Genomic DNA, 23,154 nt, shown 5'->3' on the forward strand with positions numbered 1-23,154 from the left:
GCACATATCCCATATGTAAAACCCCACCTACACACACATAAATATAATGTGTGCATAGATAGGTATGTAAGTGAGTTAAAAAACTCAGGTATATACATATAAATAAAAACATGTACACATAACTAAAAATCAAGTATAGCTATCACCATAACAATGTGAAACACTATAAAACCTTCACTTAACAAATATACTCCTCAAAAGATAAGTTATTATTTATTTATTTATTTACATTTGTTGACCATGAAAATCCGACTGGACACAGGTCCTTTTTCAGTGGAGGCCTGAGGAGAAAAGCTCTACAATAAAAACAACAATTAAAAACAATTACAAGTTACAAGAAGTATAGGTAGGTTTTGTTTAACAATAGTAGTAAACAGTTATAGTTCAAAATGAAATTATTTAGTTAAATGGTGCAACACATATCACTGGTGCTATAAATACTAGCAAGTATTTTAATAGCTGAGCTAGCAGCTATTACCCTTGAATAACAGTGGCTAAGATTACAGCTGAGATATAGGTTTACAAGCAATATATTTGGCTGCAATATGAGGTAGTTTGAGGGGTGGAAGAAAGGGATTAGAGAGGGTGGGGTAGAGATGTTAGAGAGGTTTGTTACAGGGGAATGTCCAGTGCTCTTTTAGATGAGATTTTAGAGCAGCTTTGAAGTTAGTGCGTGATGACACAGACATTATAGTGTGAGGAAGGTATTTCATAATTTTGCTATGGAGTAAAAGAAGAGAGCTTCTCCAGCAGAGTTCCTTGTTTTAGTTACCTGTAATTGATTTTTGTTGCTTGTCATAGTGGTCTGGTGGTATGATAGGGTTGGAGTAGATTTTGGAGGGAGGGGACTTTTAGAGGATGATTTAGTAGCTTGTGGGTGAGTGAGAGTTGGTGCCATTGAAGAAGGTGAGGGAGTTCTAGCCAGCCTAGTTCAGTAACTGAGGTGCAGTGGTGGCTACGGTAGTTTGTGCTAGTGGCAAACCTTGCTATTTTGTTGTAGCAAGCTTTGAGTTTACCTAACTCACTTTGCCTTAGGTTAGTAAATATTGGAGAGGCGTAGAGTAGGGTGGAGATAAGGTGGCTATTTGCAACTGAAATCTTGGCTGTTTTGGTGAAGAATTGCTTATTTCTGTATAAAGGTCCTAGTTTTTTTGTGTACTTTTTTATGGTTAACGAGATGTGGCTGTCAAACATGAGGTTATTGTCACTTTCATCTCCAAGTAGTTTGGCATGGTCTGTTGGGGGGATAATGGTGTTGTCATTGGCTTTAATATTACATTGGTGGGTGTTTAGATTGTGTTTGGTGGGTTGGAAGATGAGGAGTTTTGTTTTGTTTGGGTTAAGTATTAATTGTGCATCTGAAAGCCAAGTTTTAACTGAGGAAAAGGCTTTCCTGTGTGGTCTTTTGAAGTTCAGATAGGGAGTGGGCTGAGCAGATGATGATGTATGATGCAGATGAATATATATCTACATCTGTACATATGTTGAAAACTATATCCATTTATCTATATCTTAATTTTGATGTTGATTTTGAATCTCCACATGGGCACTAAAGGTAAAAAACCTGCTTTTAGCTTAAGGAAACTGGAAATTAAGTCCGGGGGGGGGGGGGGGTGGCATTGCATTTCAGTTGCCACATTAATTCCTTATATTCTAGAAATAAATCAGTGGGTCCACCTCTTGGCCTATTCTCAGCTTGATCTATAACTATAAATTTAAACTGGTAACTAAGAAAATTATAAATATGTTTTGCCAAAGCATTGTTCGTGTTACCTTTCTGCATATCATAAAGGTGTTGGTAAATATGGGTCTATGTCAGCATTTTCTAAGACGAAAATGCTGAATACCAGTTGGACGACATGTAAATGTCAAACTACAACATTGACGAAAAGCCAAATCACCGATTTCTTCCTAACGGAAAGAAAGAGATTGGCCCTTTCCTTACGCCTGCCCTTTCCCTGACTTTAGTGCAGTCTCGGAGTTAGAATAATTAGTTAGGGGGGGGTGTGGGGGGCACAGCCCCCCCCATGTTGGGGGGTGTGGAGGGAAAAGCCCCCCACTTAAGAATGTTTGTTTGTGTTTGGTTTTGGTGTTTGGCCAACCGATTTCTTTCCCTTGGAAAGAAATCAGTGATTTGGCTGTTTGGCAATGTCGTAGTTCGACATTTACGTGTCAGTCAACTAGTATTTGGCATTTTTGTCTTTTGAAATGCTGATATACACCCGGTAAATACATTTTATAAAGCTGTTAATGGTCTTACAAATATAAGAATGACAACAACATTGGCAAATAGCTATGTACACTAAAGCCTTGCTATGGCAATTAAATTTGTGTTTTAAAAAAACTTTCCCAAACCCTTTGATATACATGGTCTCACCCTCAAGAATATAATGGCACTGTGGGCAATGCCCACATTTTTTCAACCTGCCTTTTGTATTTGTTTCTATACTTCTTTCTAACAGGTTCTTAAAACAAAGGTCCTTTTTGTAGACCACCACCACTAGTTTTTCTCCCACCTTCTTTAGATGTTCATTATCCACCCCAAATATAACCCAGTTCTTAGTGACAATGTCCTTAATGTCATTAAGTTATAAGATAACACCATAGCCTTGTTAAAATTTTTTGGGGTGTTACCCTCTGGAATATTTATGTCATTTCCTGGTCCAAGTTCCTGGTCAAGTGTTCCCAATACAGGGAAAAAATGTCCTTGTCTCTTTCTCGTTAACTCTTCCAAAATTGGGTCAATAAAGGTAGCCAGGTAACTTCTCCTAATCAACATACCCCTCAAAATATCATTTTCCTTCGCAAACATACTTGTGTCATTAACCATACGTGCCAGCTGGACACATTGGCCCTTGACAAGAGACCTTTTTTGGTATGTTGGGTGGCAACTCTCAAAATGTAACATGGAATTGTAGTATGTAGGCATCCTGTATAATGAAGATGGAAAAGAGTGATTGATCCTATCCTTTTGTATGGAAATTTCCAAAAAATGAACATCATCATCATCATTGATCTCCATAGTAAACCTAAGAAACTGGGTACTAGAATTTAGGAATATAAAGAACTCATTAAGGTGTTCCTGGGTACCCTCCCAAAAAACAGTATGTTATCTAGGTAATGCCCATAAAATCTACAGGGCTGAAACATTTCAGAGGGAAAAATGGTGGTAACTTCCTAAGTCAAGGCAATATTTGCAAAAATGGGGCCACAAGCAGCCCCCATTGCCACACTGATTTTTTGCCTAAACAACTGGTTGTCAAAGGTTATAAAGTTATTTTCTAGGATAATCTCCATTAATACCCTGAACATTAAAATTCTCGAGTGATCTAAACAAGTATTTTGACAGAGAAAATCAAAGAACATTTCCATACCTTCAACATGAGGACTCGCTGTAAACAATTTTTAACATTGATGGTAGCAAAGATCAATTTGTCTGAATAAAATTCCCCTCTTAATTTTCTTTAAACAAGCCCATAAGTCTTTTAATAAATGTTTACATTTTAACAAGGACCCTTTTAGATGGTAATCAATTAATTTTGCCATTGGAAATGTTGTGATGTAAGAGTTTGTTCAACACATAAAAGGGTTGGGCTGGGTTTTTAAAATTGTTCTGATGAAGTCCCTACTAGGGGAATAAAGCACTTAACATGTGATATGAGTAACATTTATTTTTTACATTTGATTTTGAGACGTTTGGCTTGACCTGTGTGGAGTTTGTGTGGTATCCTGTTTTTTTAGTTACTCTTTTTCCTTGGTTCCTAACTGATGAAGTTAATTGATTTTAATTAATGCAGATCATGCAGTTTTTTTCTGCATAAAATGAAGCTGCAACACACTGATTTTAGTCTGATAAAGTCAATGTTGTGCCACTGATGAAAGTGCTAAATTCATTAAACTTTTTAGAGTCTTCACTGGCTGTGTGCTTCCTTTATACCTTAACTGGAAATGGCTCTACAAGTGGATGGATGATTTAAATGTAGTCAATAGTAAGATACCTTTCATTCAGCAAAAGTTTCCTTCTTAAAATGATAATCCTCCATTTCCAGAGAAGGTCGACTCAGAACTTTCATTTAACTTATTGCTCAACTATTACATGATATCACATTCAGGTTGATCTCAGAGAATTGGAATAGTTTCTTAAATTAAATGCCATGACTTTGCCCTACAAAACTAAGTACTAGGTAAGCACAAGACTAGTTGCCCTTTTAGGCCATTTTAAGATAACTATATATTACCCCTATGGAGAATAACTTGGACAATACCATGGATAATTTGAGGAAACCTATGCATGGGATAAAGAAAATAGGAGTTGCCTCTGTCCATTAATAGTACAGGGAGCAGCCCTGGGGTAAATTTTCTACTACCCATCCATATATCAAAGTTGTGCTTAAATATGGACTGGAATGATCTTTGTTTTATGGGGGTGCCATTTGACTTATTGATGTGCAGTTGATCCATCAGAATTGGATCAGGGGATGCATTTTATGGCAATGACAGATCACCTGTTATCAGTCTTAGATCACCAAGTATAGTGACAGAGCTTTGAGTTGGTCCATGTAAGACATATTGTTTAGGCCTTGAATCTCTTTACTAAGGTATCTCTGTGGGCATTTCAGTTGTTGTATGTGTCTGGACAGATACAGGCGAAAGGGGGTATTATACTCAGTGACCTAATGAGAGCTGTATAAAGGGGAACAATAACATCACTAGATCTAGATATAATTCCTTTGTTTATAAACTGAGCAATATAAAAAGACTTTTTAATGTCAGTGAACATATGTTGGTCAAAGCTAGGTCATTGTCCATGCAAGTTCCCATATCCTGAGCACTTGGGCCAGCTGTTAGGGGCATATTGTCAATGTGGCAGAATCCCAGAGTACAGGACTTCCTTAAAGATACAATAATGCATTTTTGGCTTTTACTTCCAGTCCATGATTTGGGCACCAAGATTTTTTTTAACTGCCACGAAGAGGTTTTAGTCCTACATTTAATTATACTTATTTTAAAGCACTGCCAACCTTCATATCATTTATCAGTTGGCCAACCTTCTACAATTAGTTCCAAAAAATTAAATCTATCCAAAAATGTTACACGGAAGGTGTATCTCATAGCAAATATTTTACCTGCTTCTTTTTAGTAGCTGTATGAATATGATTTACAATCCCTGAGCCACAGGTAAATTTTTTAACAAAAGGAATAACACTCACGTGGTCTGTTTACCAAATGGAATTGATATCAGTTGATTCATGGAGGTATTCAAAATGGTTTGGGGCAAATAAAAACAGATTTAGGAGGATGACATGATGGTGGGCAATGTTGATTTTACCTACAGGGCAGGGAAGAAAGGCATTTTGTCTTCTGCCATCAAGCAAAGGTAATATAAAACATTCTTTCACATCCATCAAATTTCAAGCACAGTATCTTACTGTCAATACTAAGAACATTTGCTGTTCATTCCCACCCATCCCTTAGTATGAGAACTTTGGTCATCTTTGTGGTAGAGCAGAAAGGGAAGAAGCATTTAGTAGAGATAATGCAGTGTAGACTTTTAACGTTCCAATCTCCAAATAACTGAGTAAAATTCTCCATTTAAAGCCCAAATTATAAGACAGATACATGCAGACATTGCTTCAGTGATAATTATGGTGCTATTTCGGTCTAAAGGATTCTCCTTCTTCAATGAGAGTTTCATCAACAGAACTTTTGTAATGTAAAACTGTAATTTGTTTGATGGTGGTGTTTTACTTTTGTGACAGTTTACTTTGTACAGTTTTTATATTTTGGAAGTATGAGAAGTGTGGTTGCAATTTTATTTCTGTACTTTTAGGGATCATTAATTATGAGTGGGATGGAGGTACGTTGTAGGCTTTCTCAGGTTACCAAAGCTATAGGTTGGTAGCTGCTGTTGCATATTTGCTGTTATTGTTAACAGTGTGAGGTATATATGGCAAGCATCTATCTACAGGTCAGTAAAATGCAGTTTTAGGAACCAGACAGTAGTTTCTGATTCATGCCTTGATGTTGCTGCAAAGAGCATATCTATTTGACCCAGGAAACAATGATCTCAAAGCTGTGTATGTTTAGAAGGTGGATCTCTACATAGGTTTGGATGGCAGGCTTCCCTTACTGGCAAGTTATAGAACATATTTGGTATCTGGGTTCATTGTTTGTTGGATAGCATTGGTTTGCACCAATACTAAGTAATTTGAGAAGTTGAATGCCAGTAATGTTGGCACCTTTAAACTCACTTAAAATGTTTATCAAAATAAATAATATAGACAGTCAAAGGATAAAGTGCCTCAGTAGAACAGCAGGTCAATGACTTTGAAAAAACTCAAGAGCCAACACCACTGTAGAGAAGGAGACTGTTTAATAGCAAACCAAAAAACAAAAATTAAAAATAACGTGAGCGCTTTCGCATTCCTCTGAATGCTGCATCAGATGGTGTTGATGCTGATGAATTACATAATGCTATTCCTGCAAATGAACACACACATATAATGCATATATGGAAAAATAAATGTATACAGAGACCTGTTTAACGTATGCATATTTTTGTACTCGTAACTGTGCATATATAGATAGATGAAGACACCCACAACACAGATGCAAGTAAATGCGTGTGTGTGTGTTTGTGTCACTGTGTGTATGTCTATCTGTGTGAGAAACTGTTGTACTAATATTGCATCCATGGTATTGAAGAAGACATTACTTTGAATATATGTATGCTAAACGTACTATGCCATGTACATTTCTAATTTTATTTCTTTTACATAGGTGATTCTTGGCAAAACACAGGAACTGAATTCCTAACTGCATTTGTTCAGAACTTTGAAGACTGGTTAGAAGGTGAAGAATTTCAGTTGATAATCACTGCTCTTTGTCCAACATTTGTTCATGTCTACATACACAATAAAGAATTTAGCACTGATGTAACAATAGAAGAAGGTCAGACAATGACAGTCAACATTCCAGCTTCAGTAGAACTCTTGGGAACCACAAACTCTTCCACCAGCACTGTTATAATTAGTTCCAATAATCCAATCACTGTACTTTCCATCAACTACAAACCTGAAACTGCAGCCTCTGCAGTTATTTTCCCAGTAGAGGCTCTGGGCACAGAATATTATGTGATTTCCCCTAGAGGGAGTTATGGCACTCCAGAGTTTGCTGTTATCAACTATAATCAGACAAATGATGTTTCTATTAACATTACTGGTCCGGTTACTTATAATCAAATACATTATAAATCTGGGGAAATTGTCCACTTAACACTGTCCCCATTTGAAGTGGTTCAGTTCCAAAGTAATGACATTTTAACTGGTACAAGTATTCATTCTAAGTACCCTGTTGCTGTCCTGTCTGGAAATAGCTGTGACAGGTATAATGCTGCTTGTGATCTTTTGTATGAACAGTTAATTCCTGTAACTGGATGGGGTAAAAACTTCATCATACCTTCTATAACAAACCGTAGTGACTCAGACCTTGTCACTATAATCACCTCTGAAAGAACTGAAATAACATTTAATAACGGTTCAGGGATTGACACATTAGTCCTATTGAAAGGAGAAAGTTCAGTGATCCTGCTAGCTCCAGATTCATACTTAGATATTAAAGCAACACGTGGCATCATGGTAATGCTTATATTCACTGGAGGTGTCTATGGGAGCACTATATTGGATCCATTTATGATGAATATAATTCCAGTTGAATACTTCTCCAGTTCCTACATTATTAACTCACAAAGCACATATGACAACTACATTCTCTTAATAGCTGATGAGTCACAGATATCAAAAATCCTGATAGATGATCAGATCTTGTCAGATTACCTAATATGGACTAATATGAATATGACAAAATATATATGGACAACTCTCATGGTGGATGTGAAGAACGAGTCTTACATTATAAAGAACTGCTCATCATGTGGAGTTTACCAGTATGGCCTTACATCTTATTTAAGCATTGGAACAACTGGATCAGCAGCAAACTGTGAGTATATGTAAGGTGTTTTCTGTTACTAGTTATAACAATTAACTAAGATATCAGAAATGAATAAAAAAGCATCAAAAGTGAAGTTTTCACAATCCATGAGACTAAAATTGTGCTTAATTTATTTGCCTGGTGACACCACATGCACATCTCTTTCAAATAAACTTTGAAAAGCAGGGTTTGTTTTGTAGTATGTCGTGTCCATGGATATGTGGTAGTAACTTAAGAACCATCTGCTGAACCCTCCAAAACATATTGTTCATTGTTCAAAGGTGTCTTTGCTCATGTTCAGCAGGAAACCACAAGTAAGTAATTGAGTACAATGCCCCTTTTGGGATGTACCTTACCTGACACCTGCAGCAACTGGAAAGACCCCAAAAGTACCTCACCAAGAGGATCAAAGGGCTCAAACAGATGTCATATGCTGCCCGGTTAAAGAAACTCCAGCTCTACTCAATGGCATACCGCCTGCTCAGAGGTGATCTGTGCCTGACGTATAAAGCCATGTCCGGCCCGGAATTAATGGACATGATGCACTTCAGAAAATCCAAATCCCATCGAGCTACGCACTCAAGAGACTTGAACCTCAGCACTGAAATAAATAGGACATGCTGGAGGGACAGATTCATAACCCAGAGGCTCCCTTCACTCTGGAATAAAATACCAGCCTAGGTTAGGCAGAGTCCCTCATTGACTCTCTTCAAGAGGAATCTTGATGAGTGGATGGGAGATCATAGGTTTACCCTGGGTATCACTTCTGTGTCACTGTTAGACAGAGGCACAGTATACTAACCTCGAAAAAGGGCATAGCAAAATTCATTTAAAATGGGTGGTGAAAGCCAAACACACTCTGGCTAGGCTTGTAAATGCCCTAGGGCAGATAGCCTAGTATGAACCTATGAACCTATAAAGTAGGTTTTGCATAGTATCATGAACCTGCCATCTCCCAAAATGAGGTTTTGCCCTCCCCCACACACACACTGCTTATACTTATATTTACTTGTCACCAAGGTTGTACCAGCTGAGTGAAGGTGTATTTGGTGAAACTGTCTTTGTATTTAAGGGTATGATGCTCAAATACACAAGTGATAGTTCAGCAATTGAGCCATGAGCAGCTGATAGACAAATAATTAAAATAAAACTATATTTATTAGGAATTGCATTCAGGACATGAATAAACACAAAGGGATAATGTGTTACAACTGAACTCATGAAGAGAGGAGGATGAGACAATGGAGGAGAAAATAATGAGAGAATAAAGGAGTGTGGTAGGAGGAAGAGTGCAATATTTTTGGGAAACTGAATCTAGGAGATTTTGAGCTCCAGGGTAAACATGGATTGGGACATTATTGAGGTCTAGGGTAATGAGTGGTTTAGCCAACTAATATAGGATTGTACTAAAAGGGCAGAATTCTGAATGTGGTCCTAACCACTGTGTAGGGAGGGGTCATGGATATGAAGGTTAAAGCAACATTAGTCATAATCATCTTGCCACTGTGGGTTTAGTGTATTAGGAAAGGTAAATTAAAAGGGAAAGACAAGTATTGCAGGATTTGAGAACGGTGTATTATGCTGTGCTGAGGGAGTAGCCAAAGATGAGTAAGTAGCATAGGAGTAAACTGAGACAGTTAAAATGCTACAGGAATGCATCAGGGCTGTAGTTCTAAAAGATCTGTACAAGGCTCTATGGAACAGGCAAAAGGGCACAAAACGAAATGACAGCCAATGTGCAAACATAGGAAGGTGAGGATAGTTAGACAAACAGAAAGTAGTAAAGAAACTGACAAGTAGGAAAACATATAATACAAAGACGCTAGCAGAAAGGCAGGAGTGATGGTGGGGTAACAAAGGCTAAAGATGAGGACAGAGATATCAAAAGAGATCAAAAAGTGAAACAAGTACTTAGGCACATTTTAGAAAGAAGGAAAGGAGGACAGAAATGGAAAAGCTGTGCAAAAGGATCACATAAAACTGAGAAAAAGCAGAGCTACTGAATAAATACTTTGCTTCAGTCTAGTCTTCCTTCATGAAAGCAAGGTGAGGGTACCATGCTTGTACAGGAGGTAGGGCAGAATGAGAACAGTCTGACCAACACCAGTATAGAAAAGTTGAGGTTTAGATGATCTGATTGCTGTTAGGGAGCATAAAGCACAAGGAACAGAATGCCTGACTCACAGAATCCTCAGAAATCAGCCCTTTGTTTTTTCAGACCCTCACATGAAAATCTTTAATAGACCTCTAAATACAGCAGAAGTGCCAGGGGACTGTAGAACAGCAAATGTGGTACTTTTTACAAGAATGCAACAGAAAAGAAATGAGTGGAACTACTGCCCTACTAGTATAACAGCAGTGACTGAAAAAGTCATGGAGAAAAGACAGGAGGTGGGGGTTAGTATCACTTCTAGAGGAGTACAGTCTCCATGACAGCAAATAGTATGGGTTTGTCACATTGTCTAGTTTTATGACTAGCTTACAGGTAAACTTAACAAGGCTGTTTAAAATCCCTAATGGTCACTACAAAACTCAGTAGTGCATATATACACATTTCAGAAGCTCATACTAGGCTGAATAAGAAAAAGAACAATTTAAAAATGCATCAAATTCCACATTTTCCAGTGTAGGACATACAGGTACTATCAAATGTGGTGAACTTCAATAGGACTAAATAATCTGAGTCTGCTACAAGTGAATTGTCCAGGAGTATGTCAGGTTGCTGAATGTAGTTTTGTTGAATGTAAAAACATGGAAGTAATTTGTCAAAACTACATTTTGTGAAAGTAGATTTTGCCTATCAATCATTTTTAAGTGTTTTTATGTTTGCTGAAATTGCCTTCAGTGGCTCATCATGAATCCAGTTGTCCTTATAGGGTTCATCAATGTTAATGTTTGAGTTTGCAGTACATCCCAGCTGTAATTCTGAAAAAGTTTACTTTATGTGTTATTCATATTTTGCCTTGAGAGATGTGTATAGAGCACAGCAATTCTGCTATAAATCTGTCTCTCAGGATGCTTTTAGTAATGGTTATTTCAAACACAGTAAAAACACCACTGCCCTGCTGACAGTAGTTGTTTCACATTTCACTGGTGCATTCTACATTACACCTAAAAGAACTTGGTTTATATAACATTACAGCACATTCTGCCTTGCACCTATAAGAACTTGGTGTATATAACATTACAGCCAGCTAAGAACCAAGTAATAGAAAAATGCAGCAGTGTATAAATAGTTTATAATTAAGGGATAATATGGGACAGAGTTGTATGTATGTTAATCCATTATTTTTTATTTATTGAATTATCTAATTATGGCTCTGGATTGTTCAGAAAAGGGTAAAAACGTACATAACCAATCAACTACCATTCAAAGAACATGCACCCAATGAAATACAGTATTTAAATTACTTTCAAAAATCTCAGAAAGAAACATTTCCTGAAATCAGGACCAGTCATTATACACTAAAAACAAACCAATCAGTAGATGTTAATGGATTTTTTTGCCAATCAGAATATAGAACCAATCATCGATCTTGGTTGCCTTCTTCCACCAATCAAAAAAAAAAAATAAAGAGTAAAAATCCATTGCCAAAAAGTAATGTTTCCAGTCTCCCATCCAAATGCAAACACTTCTCGATCTTGCTAAGCTTTAAAACTCAGACAAGGTCAGGCATATTTGCTCTAAACTAATAACTTGCTCTCAAAGTAAAATATTTTTCAGGAAATATTCCTTTTTTGAGATTTTTGAAGCTAATTTAAATATTGTATTTTAATGGGTGCATGTGCTTTGAAAGGTAGTTGATTAGTTGTGTGTGTGTGTGAGTATTTAAATGTTAGTTGATTATGTTATATTATTTTGGTCTTTTACTATTTATGGTTCAATCTATTTGAAGATATCAAAAAATTTAATAAAAATCTCTTTGAGTAAGAGTATTTAAATGTTATGGAAACATTTTGTAATAAGATTCTGAGGATGTTTTATGGTGAATATAGTAAAGAACAAAAGTGCTTAATCTTAGAAGGACTCTCATGGTTTGTCCTTTGGAACTTGTTATTTTGTTTCTTTTCTGTTTTGTTAAATGCTGTTTTTGTTTGGATAATCTTTTGTTCCTTGTCAATTACTGATATTAAAATGATTGCATTAGTTCAACGGCATTTTACTAAAAGAATAAGATATGTCAAGAACTTATTACTTTACAGAACAGTGAAAGGAAATCTGTGTTTTCTTTTTAAACCTGCTGTATAAATGGAAGTTAGCTCTGATTCAGACTTAATTTGAAAGAACAATATCCTGGAATAAGTTGTAGGGGACCTATTTAAAAAAATAAAATGAAAGTAGAACTGTGAGAAAAGATCGATTACAAGGCTAGATTCATAAAGATTACACTGCAAAATGTCCACTTTTTGACGTCAATAACAGCCCTACCACAGTGCTTGTACTCTCTGTTCCCTCAAAAAGTTTGTTCTAATATATTTTGTGGTAATCTATATGAATCTGGCTTCCAAGCTTATGTCTGACTCTGAATACACTTAAGAAGTAGTCTGATAAATAAGATTATATTGGGGATAATAAATATGAATATAATATGAAGGAGATTGCATTATTAAAGGTCTGAAGGATGGTTAGCAGCTTGGTAATTACTGTGTAACCATGACATTGTTCTCTCTCTACATATGTATATGTATTTATAGGTCTAACAGTGCAGAGGATTAAGGCTTTCAGCTGTTAATAAACTGCATCTTCTGCTAGCTGTGCGACACCACTCCAGGATTGTCCCTGAAAACAGACATTTGTGTCCATTGGCTTATCTGTTTTACAAGTATATAAACATAAACAAAAAAATGTGTGTGTGTGTGTTTTGGATTGTGGATGTGTGCATCTTGCTTTCACTACTTACTGATTTTTCCTTTCTTCTCTATCTTTTTTCTAAAATTGATCTGCATCAACAAAAGTGTTGGCATCCATAAGCTGCCCAGTTATGACCACAGCAGCTATACCAGGTATGTACATATTACTTCACATAATCAGTTTGTTTATAAAGGAGTCTACTCAATGATTTTGCATTAATTTGAAAGTGTTTTGTATAAGATTTATATATTCATAATTAATGTACACAATTTACCTTAGACTCTTTAGAGGCAGAAAGGCAAAAAAGTGATTATGACTAACAAATATATTTTGCATAGATGATCTATTGCTAACTATTGTTTTTTTTTTATCTTTGCAGTAACATATTTGTATTAGTTATGTTCTCATGTATTTAATTTGTTCATTTCCAAATTATAGAATATGATTTGTAAACCGAGTGGTTCAGTAGTGAAGCATTTAGCGTTGATGCTTCACAGCTTTTGTTTTTCTATTCAGGGTCTTAGTTGAAAGTCTTTTACATGGAGTCTACATTTCCTTGCTGGGCACACAGTCTCCAAGGACTTATAAAGTGATGAATAGTCAAACCTATAAAACTGACATGTGCCTCTAGCTCAGCAAGTCCATTTGTAGAGGGAAACAAATCATTTTAAACAGTTTTAATGCACTGATGATTATAATTCCTTGGTGGGGGATTAGTTGAACCATGTCTAAAGTACTGGAGTCTCTTATGGGGAAAGACATATTCTGAACTTAAGACAAATTTGAGAATTTCTTCATGGGAAAAAAAGTTTCTGTTAGAATTATATGTAACCCATTTTTTTTTTTTGTAAAGAACAATGAATTCTCTAAGTATAAGTCAAAATGGTTTTTAATCCCTTACTGAGTGATGGAGGGAATTCACTCTCCTTCCCATTAGTAGTATAGGGCCTCAATACAAATCTACTATACAACTCTCCTCGCTGTCAGAATGAAAGGACACACCAATAATGTCACAGCAGTTACCTTTTTAAATGAATGTGGATTTGAGCTAAAGAGTCAGCAGAAGAGGTTAAAGAGCTTGTGTATTCTGAACAGGGCCTGATAATGAAAAAGAGATACTTCACTGAGAAAGTGTTGGAAAAACAAACTGATAATGTGCATTGAGTAACAGAGTGCCAAATAGATTTATTAAAACAGCAAAGGAAAATTAGATACGGGGGGGGGGGGTAGGACTTCAGTGCAGTGACAGGTTGTTAGCTGCAACTCTCACTCCATGATTGTCTAATCAATGTTGTGTTATTGACTTAAATATGTATTCTGTATGAAAGTACAATTGTGTAAAATGTTACCATAGTAGCAGATGTTCTTCTCTTCACTGCTGCAGTATTCTAAATAGAAGGGATCTCCCACCCAGGGCAGCCCAATGTCAGCCAGTATACACAAGTCTAATGATCTTGTTTGCACCATATGTTACACATGCACCACGCACAAAATGTATGGTATAAAAGGGACGGAAGGACTTAACTACCCACAATGGAATTGCTCAAGAAGAGAACAGTCTCCAAAGGACTCCATGCACATCCACCAGAAAAAAAAATGCAGAAGAAAAAGTGGAAACCCTCGGACAGAAGGGAATCTAAAACAAAAACCAGTATAAACAAGTGGTGGGGATGGAGGGAGTGAGTGAATACTGCAACGGTAAAGAGAAAGATGTCTACTGTTATGGTAAGATTTTATACAACTGTACTATGTCTTTCTAAATTACTGCTGCAGTATTCTAAACAGAATGGAAACTAAAAAGGTCAAGAAACAAAATGGGAGGTGGAAGGTTGAGAAGAGTCCTCAACAAACCCATATAAAATGGTTTCAGCAAAACCTGCTCTGGACTTAGAAAACATATCCAAGGATATGCACTGAAGACCAAGCAGCAGCTTCAAAGATTGAACTGGTGTCCAACACCTTGAAGAAGGCATCAGAAGAGGCAACAGCATAGTGGAATGATCTCTAATAGATGTAGACATAGATTTGCCATGAAAAGTATAACAAAAGGAAATGGTCTTAGATATCCAGGAGGAGATAGTTTGCTTGGAAACAGCCAAACCCAATGTTCTGGGATGAAATAACACAAAAAGTTGATCAGACTTAATAATGACTTTAGTTTTATCCAAATAGTACCTGAGCTGTCTGTGAAAATTCAGTGTATACACTCCCTGAGTAGCAGAAAAGAAAAGGGAAATAGAAAGGGAGATGTACTTACTGATTCAAGGACAACTCATTTACTACCTTGGGCACAAAAGGAAGTATTAGTGCACAGGGACATCCTGCCCCTGTGAAAAACCAAAAAAGGAGGAATGGCCATAAAGGTCTGGATCTCAGAAACCCTTTGAACAGAAGTAAGAGCACACAACAAAATAGTCTTTCAGGTACAATTTTGCAAAGAAGTATTATCTCCAGATTCAAAAGAAGCTTGAGTCAGTTTTTCCAAAACAAAATTAAGGTCCCAAGGAGAAATAATAGGTTTTCATGGTCACTTGATAGGCAGAACACCTTTAAGAAATTGCTTGATCTCAAAACAAGAAGCCAAAGGAGGATTCAAGGGCAGAGAAGCAGAAATTGCTGACAAATGGGCATCCACAAAAGAATAGGACAGGCCAGACTGCAGCAACTCACACTCATAGGAGAGGAACAGAGGGACCCCACTGAAAAAGGGTCCTAATTACAAGCATGGCACCAGACAGAAAATCTTTTCATTTGGACATATAAGATTTTCTGGTTGAGCATTTCCTTCCTTCCTTCCATCCATCCATCCATCCATCCATCCATCCATCCATCCATTCTCAACCCCTTTTTCCCATTTTGCACATGGGGTCGGGGTGTCAATTCAACAGTAACCATCATTTCAGGTCAAGATTTTACACTACTTGGTGGCTAGCCCTGCTGCTATAGTTCATGCATACCACTCACTTGCACACACACTCTCACCTATGCCCAGTTTAGAGTGTCCAATCTTTTCTTCCCTCCTGTAAAGCCCTGGGCACATCCTCATAAAAGAGGTGCCTGAAAGGGATCAAAACACTGTCACCCACAATGTCACTTGAAGAGTGGACAAGTGAGGATGGATGAGAGACCTCTTGTCCTGTGTGAGGAAATCAAACCTTTGAGGTAACTTGTGGTGAGTATGCCCTGCCAGACACATTAAGAAGGGTACCAATGCTGTCTTGGCTAAAATGGAGTCACTGACAAGATTTCTGGGCAGTCCAGTTGAATCTTCTGCAGGACTCTTGGAAGTACATGAAGAGGAGGGAAAACATAAAGAAACATTCTCTTCCAAGGAAAAGAAAGGGCATCTGTCTTCCATGCTAGATGTCATGGCACTCTGGAACAGAAGAGAGGAAGCTGCCTGTTCAGAAGGGAGGCAGAAAGATCTTTCCAAGGAATACCACTCTGATGGACAAATGTCCAGAAATGTGTCTCTGTGAAGCATCCATTTGTGAGCCTGTGTTTTGGACCTGCTCAGAGAGCCTGCCACTCGATTGTACTCTGAAGGAATGTGTACTGTCTTAACAGTTAACTGATAACTGAGAGGCACATCCCAAGCCTAAAGAGATATTGTGCATAAGATGTAAGATTTTTGTGCCTTTCTGCTTGATGACATACCACATCAATGTTGTGTTGTCTGTGTACACCTTCAATGGGCAAGGAGAGAACATGGGGTAAAAAGCTTGAAGGACCAGAATCAGAGCTCTTATCTATTTGACATGTGATGTGGGGGTCAGAGACCCTGAACTTTCAGGTGACCAAAGTAGGCCCCCACCCCATGTCTGAGGCATCAATGAACAGTTCTTGAGCAGGGACTGGAGGCTGAGGGGCAGGCCTGGGTTGAGAGCAAATTGTTGAATTCACCACTCTAATTCCTTCTTTAGACAGGGAAGGAGAGGTGCACTGAAATCCAGAGGGTGACAATGCTGCATTCAGACTAACTTGAGGTACCTCTGTAGTGTCTGCATATGCAGTCTGGCAAATGGGAGCACTGGAATAGAAGAGGTCATGAATCCCAGGGCCCATAGAACCTCCTGGGCTGGCATGACAATCAAAGGATCAAGAAATTGAAAAAAGGCTGTCTATGACAAAACATTTGGAAGTAGAAGAGAGAACAGAACTGGCACTGTCTGAATCCTGCATCCCAAATACACATGATCCTGAGAGGGAGTTAATACAGACTTTTGAAGTTGATAGTGAACCCCAGGCTTTGAAGACGAGAGAGATGATCAACCCTAGATCCTGTAACAGGTGACTGGGAGAAGGCAACAGAAGAAGCAGGTCATCCAGATAAGGAAAAATCTGAATGCCTCAGAGCCTACAATCACAGGAGCTAGGCATTTTGGGAATGCACTTGGGGCAGCAGAGAGACCAAACAGCAATACAGAGAACTGAAAATGAAAGAAAGACCTAGAGAAATGTAAATACCTCCTAAAAAGAGATGAATAGAGAAATGAAGGTGTTGAACCAGGAGAGATCCAGAATAGGTCTCCAAGTATCCTAGTTTTGAGGAACCAGGAACATCCTGGAATAAAAGCCCTTTCCCAATTGAGAAGAGGGGGGGGGGCAGGTTGAATCATTCCTTGGTTCACGAGGGACCCTAGCATCTCTGGGAAATGATGAAGTTGCGCTAGAGGAGGTTAAGGAATCCCTGGAAAAAATGATGGAGAGACTTCCATACCATGAAGTAACCCTGACAGATGATAGAAAGAACCCAAGAGTCTGAAGTCTAAAAGAAGGGGGGGTTGTCAAAAAGAAGCAGGCTTATCAGATAAAGGAGGCTTCTGGGCCACATAAATCTCAGAAGCCTTAGCAGAGGAGGCCTGCCTACCATCCTTCCTGCCCTTGGAGATCTGAAGAGTTTGCCTGCAAATAAAAGCAGATCTAAGAAGTATAAGTCCTCTCTGGAATATAGGAATAGGAGTGACAAAAATATGTCTAATGGTCTTGAAAGGCTTTGCCTTTCTCTTGAAGAGACTTAAACATGTCAGCAGCAACAGTCCCAAATAGATGTTTATTATCCAAAGGAGTAACCAACAACTTGGCCGTAATGTCCTTAGTCAGAGACTGGAGACAAAGCAAAGAAAAACACCTCATGACAGACCCAAAAGCTGTAGCCCTGGAAAAGGTATTAGCAACATCATAGCTACACTTTATAGATTGGTGAGCCATTTGAGATGCAAAACCTAAAATAGATAAGGCAGAGGATTTGCCTTTAGATCAGGTAGGTCAGACATAACATGACAAGCCTGAGCAATCAAGGCCAGAGCATATCTGGTCATGTGGGTCTGGTAATTAGCAGCCATAAAGGCCAAAGCAGAAGCAGTATAAACTTTCTTACTAATCCTCTCCATTGCTCTACTATCCTTATCAGAAGGCAAAAGCTTGGAAGAGGGCAAAAGTTTAGAAAGGTTTGCCAGAAGAGACTGACACTACAGCAGGTTCGGCAGAAGGGAATGTAAATAAAAATTAAAAATCCTAAGAACCATATAGGACCTATCATGTTTCTTAGGAGTAGGAGACTTGGAAGCAGCAATGAATGTATCTAACAAGGCAACCAACACAGGAAGAACTGACAATGGTTTAGGTGTATCCACCTGAAGCAACTCATAATATCTTCTCTGAATATCAGACACTTGAGAAGAATTCTACTTAAAGCATAGTATCTTTCTAGCAATTGTGTCCCCAAAGGACAATTCCTCAAAAGGAGACTGAGGGCTAACAGATTCATCTTCATTAAAATCACAAGTCAAAAGCAAAGACAAAGAAAAATAGTCCTCATCAGACTTTGAATCCTCATCTGAAGAATGGGGTTCTCTAATACATTATGAAGAGGTAGAGAGTCCAAGAAAGAGCAGGTACCAAAACCCCTTGAGAAGGCTTTAGGGCCATCAAGGCAAAAATCAAGCCTCGAGTAAACTCTTGACATTCCCTTTGAGGATCCTTAAAATGGACTGAAACATGCTTCAATTTTTGTCTTTTCATGGAAGGGACATCAGCCCTACCAAATACCAGAGGTTCTGACCCTTGGTGAGGTGAGAACCCATAACCTCATCCTTGACCAATATCTGGGAAATCCCTCCAGGAAAAGCTGGTCAGCAAAAGAATCAGGTCAAGACTTCTTGGTCTTCTTCTTGCCTAGTGGGAGTATACTGGGGATAAATCATTCTGCCATGGAACCCTGGGATAACTGTTGAAGCTGTTGTTTTTCAAGATAAATGGCCAGGGAAGACAAATGGTTTCTGAGAGTCTTAGGTGCAAACACCTTACAGATACTACGAGAGGTATAGTCATAGGAAGCACCTAAATAAAAAGACACTGTTCATGATGACCCTTATGGGGAATCTGCCTCTCACACTGACATTTTCTATTTTGAGTACCGCATCAGTGATATAGAAGGGCATCATAAATGTCTATATATATATACACGAGGTAAAACAGTAGGTGATGTTAATGGTGATAACAAAGCTTCATATACTACCTCAAAAAATGGCCAGGAGGTCACTCAAGTATGATAGACCAGTGCTAAATAAATCATTACCAAAATTTGAAAAATGATCCACTAATAAACAGTAGTCAATGCTGTGCCTGTGGGACTAGTGTAATATGCTTTTATTTAAATACCGTCTTGAGTTACTGGGCCACCAAGATTCATAGTACCTGAATATAGTCTTGTTATTAGTCAGGATGTCTTAGGTGCAGGGCATTATAATAGACCAAATGGGAGGATACCAGCCCATGAATCCTTACTGGACTGTATGTTGGGAGAATAAAATGTTTAGCCAGTATGATGTTTCTGAAATGGAAGCAAGCAGACTTGACAACAGCTAAAATCTAGTCTGTGAGTGTTCATTTGTTGTCCAAACAATACCCTTATTGCTCACTCTGAATACAAATTCAAGCTTGTCCCCACAGTAGATGAGGCTGTGGGACAAAACCAGATCAGAAAATGCCTCAAGGTGGTATGACTAGACTTGGTGACTTTCTTTGAAGAGTTGAGCTTCAGGTAATTGGCTATTAACAATCATGGATGCATTCAAAGTCTTTGTCAAGTTTGTTAAATTCATCCAGAAAATCCTGACAAAAGTAAAGAAATGACTGCATACCATTACTATATAAATGACAGCATAAACCTCGCCTTTGAATAACATCGCCAAAGGTAACATATCAACCCCAACATTGACTGACTAGGCAACAGAGATATTCTCAACAAAAGGCAGGCTGGAATGGATCACATAAGTCATTCCCTGAGAAGTAAGAATGCAAATATAATTGTCTATATTGCCATAAACTACATCTGCAATTTACAGGACAAATGCAACCAAGGCCTACTTAAAAGAGGCAATAACAAAATGTTGCATGTATGGGAATGTTTCATAGAAAAAAAATAGTAACTGGTGGTCAGAAAAAGGTTTCCTTATACTGCACATACTAGAAACCTGTAAAACGAATGTATCATACCTATATGATATGAAGTTATACCAGTCAGGTTGGTAAAATTTCTGTCTTCATGCACACACACACACATATATATATATATATATATATATATATATATATGCATACGTGTGTGTGTGTGTGTGTGTGTGTGTGTGTGTGTATGTATGTACATGTGTTTACGTATGCATGTACATATCAGCAGAGTTGCTCTCACACAAACACACACACACACACGTGCACACACAATTAGTCTGTATGGGAAATAACTTCTCTTTTTGGGTACTATTTGTGAAACACATTCAATTGTAAACTGCAGTTGTGTGTGGGTGATGGTAGGCCAGATGCATCCATAAACAACGTTTGGCAGATATTACCCTTGACCAGTGCCCATGCATCAAACTGGGCAATAGGACAGCCTGAGCAATGGCTTACTTGTCTTGTGGTGTCTATATATCCATACTTGACTGTAATTCTGCAGTTTTACAGTTTAGTTCCTATGCAATGGTATTAATGTTGTCACTGAATGAAAGCAGTAGGACCACTATTGTCCCAGCTATTTCTAGCTTTGCTCCCAGTTTACTGAAGTTAAGTTCACAATGACAGTATAAATGTGTTTTTTTCCAGCTCATCACTTGTACAGTACCCAAACAAATTATACTTGCTTTTTTTGTCTGTTTTTTTTTTACTGAACTCTAGTTTACTAGTTTATTATTAGCTAATATAAATAATCCAATACAGGATCCAGTTTATCTTATTATTTTAACCTTTTATTTGATAGATCAGTAATGATCTCTGCTACTTGCCACAGAATAGCAAACTTTGTTGCAAAACGAGATAGAGTACAACTGGGAAAAGGAATCCTAAATGATACTCTAGGGCACACACTCTAGGTCATAAAAACAACTCCTGCATACAGTCTTTAATGTTTGTAGTCAACTCAATAAAATCATTATACAACCCCTAAGAATGTCCTTTCGTTTCTCATTGTATAAAAGATAAGTCTGTTAATTTGAACTTTCATTTATAAATATTAACTAGCTATGCCTCATTGCAAGTTCCTCATCTCAAAACTCTGTCCAGATGCCTAAGACATTGCACATCTTTTTCTGAAATAAATGGACTATTCATAACATTTCTTAGTGTCTGTCGATAGAACTCTTTTTGTTCTTTGTCAGATTTGGATCTCTTCCTACTGAACTAAAAGCACTACTAGACTGCTATCCATTTTGAAATAAAAAAAGTAGTAAATATTACTACAGGCAAAAGTTTCCTACAAATGTCCAGTTGCTGCCATCAACAATGCTTATGTGTTCTCCTTGGCCATATGGGTCTGAGGTCAGGATTTGCACCAGCAATATTAATATAATTGCCTATAGCTTTGTTATTCATTCAAAGCAACTCTAAAACTGATGTCTTCAACTTCTTCTTATCACTGAACTTTGTTATGTGAATATTAGATTGTGCATCTTCATCGTGATGGAAAAGTGGCAGTAGTGGACCACTTCACTTACTTTTAAAATAAATAAGTAAAATATATAAATGCATATAAATAAAAGGCAGCTTTACAGCTCCTACTAAAATACTTTAAAATGCATTGCATTGTAAAAAAGAAGAAAAAATTGTTGTTCTTCATTAATGGCTTTGGTAACACTAATGAAGCACTGTGGCTACTAAGCCCATAAAAAATAACAATACACCATGTTTAAATGGCACTAAGTACTGAAGCAATAGTAGAATATTTATTTATTTTTACTGCTACTCTACCTGAAAATTAACTCATGGACACACTGTAAGATGTATATAGCCCACATTTATTTTTTTATTATTTATTTACTGGGAAAGTCTAACTTGGAGCAAAGACAATTTTCAGCAGAGGCCGGGGAGAAACCCTCCAGACACATCTCTCTGTAACATGGGAGGAAACCGTAGTACCAGGAGAAAACCTACATGAATGCAGGGAGGACATGCAGACTCCACAGATAAGGCATTCCAGCTGAGAATTGAACCGGAGGACCTCTTGCTGTGAGGTAACCATGCTACCACTGCACCACTGCACTGTCAATACTTTAAAAATATTAAAACAAATTAAAATATTAAATGTTAAAAATATTACTTTAAAATGTACCCATATGGCATGTTAAAAATCAGCCCTTTCCTCTTTTGATTTCACAGTTACAGTGGTAGAATGTGTATGTACAGTGAACTACGAATCCATCTCCACTGACTTATATCAGTTCAAAGAGATAGAAACACCAATGAGTTTGTGATAAACAAGTAATGCAGATCTTTTTTTTTAATGTAATATCATTATAAATAGCTGGGTCATGGACAATTAATATTTGATAGCATTTTCACTTTTATGGTGGGATTTTATGTTTTTTCATCTTGGATTTTGCCTTAATTAACAATCAGTGTCAGGTCCCCTGTTGACTATACAATGGTTTCACCAAACCAACCAATCAGAGTACTGGAAAATGGAGCTCTGAAATAACACTGCTGTTAAACTGTTCCTGTTAAATTAGCCTGCATACTATTTGACAACCTGCAACATCCTTCAGAGAGGAATCCTACAGAACATTTATCTACTGCAGAATACTTAAATGCAAATTATTTACTCCAATGTTTCATAAAGGGGGTCCAGTACCTCTGTGCCACTAGATATGGGGGCTCATCTCCTGCACTGTGACCTCTAAATTTACAACATCATAGAGCAAGGATAACATTTCATGTCATTTTTACTTCACGAAGATGCAGCCTTAAAATAGGGCTGTAAGGAGAAATTCACCCATGTCGGGTGAGTTGCCAAGTCACCACGCAGTTAGCAAGAGTGTACA

The 23,154-nt window shown here is 37.6% G+C and overlaps 1 protein-coding gene across 2 annotated transcripts in view; it reads left to right on the plus strand.

The window, feature by feature from the left end:
* The window catches only part of LOC122801112 (receptor-type tyrosine-protein phosphatase eta-like), a 1,724,431-nt gene that overhangs the window by 143,698 nt on the left and 1,557,579 nt on the right, over positions 1-23,154 (plus strand). Inside the window, exons 2-3 of one of the 2 annotated variants that reach the window (XM_044070641.1) lie at positions 6,781-7,998; positions 12,946-12,993. In XM_044070641.1, the coding sequence (XP_043926576.1) occupies positions 6,781-7,998; positions 12,946-12,993 (1,266 nt within the window). The remainder of the gene's footprint in view (positions 1-6,780; positions 7,999-12,945; positions 12,994-23,154) is intronic. The other variant, XM_044070642.1, reaches the window with a different exon arrangement.

Source organism: Protopterus annectens, chromosome 4.part1 (genome assembly GCF_019279795.1).
Source record: "Protopterus annectens isolate FY-2018-M chromosome 4.part1, PAN1.0, whole genome shotgun sequence".
Taxonomy (NCBI): domain Eukaryota; kingdom Metazoa; phylum Chordata; order Ceratodontiformes; family Protopteridae; genus Protopterus; species Protopterus annectens.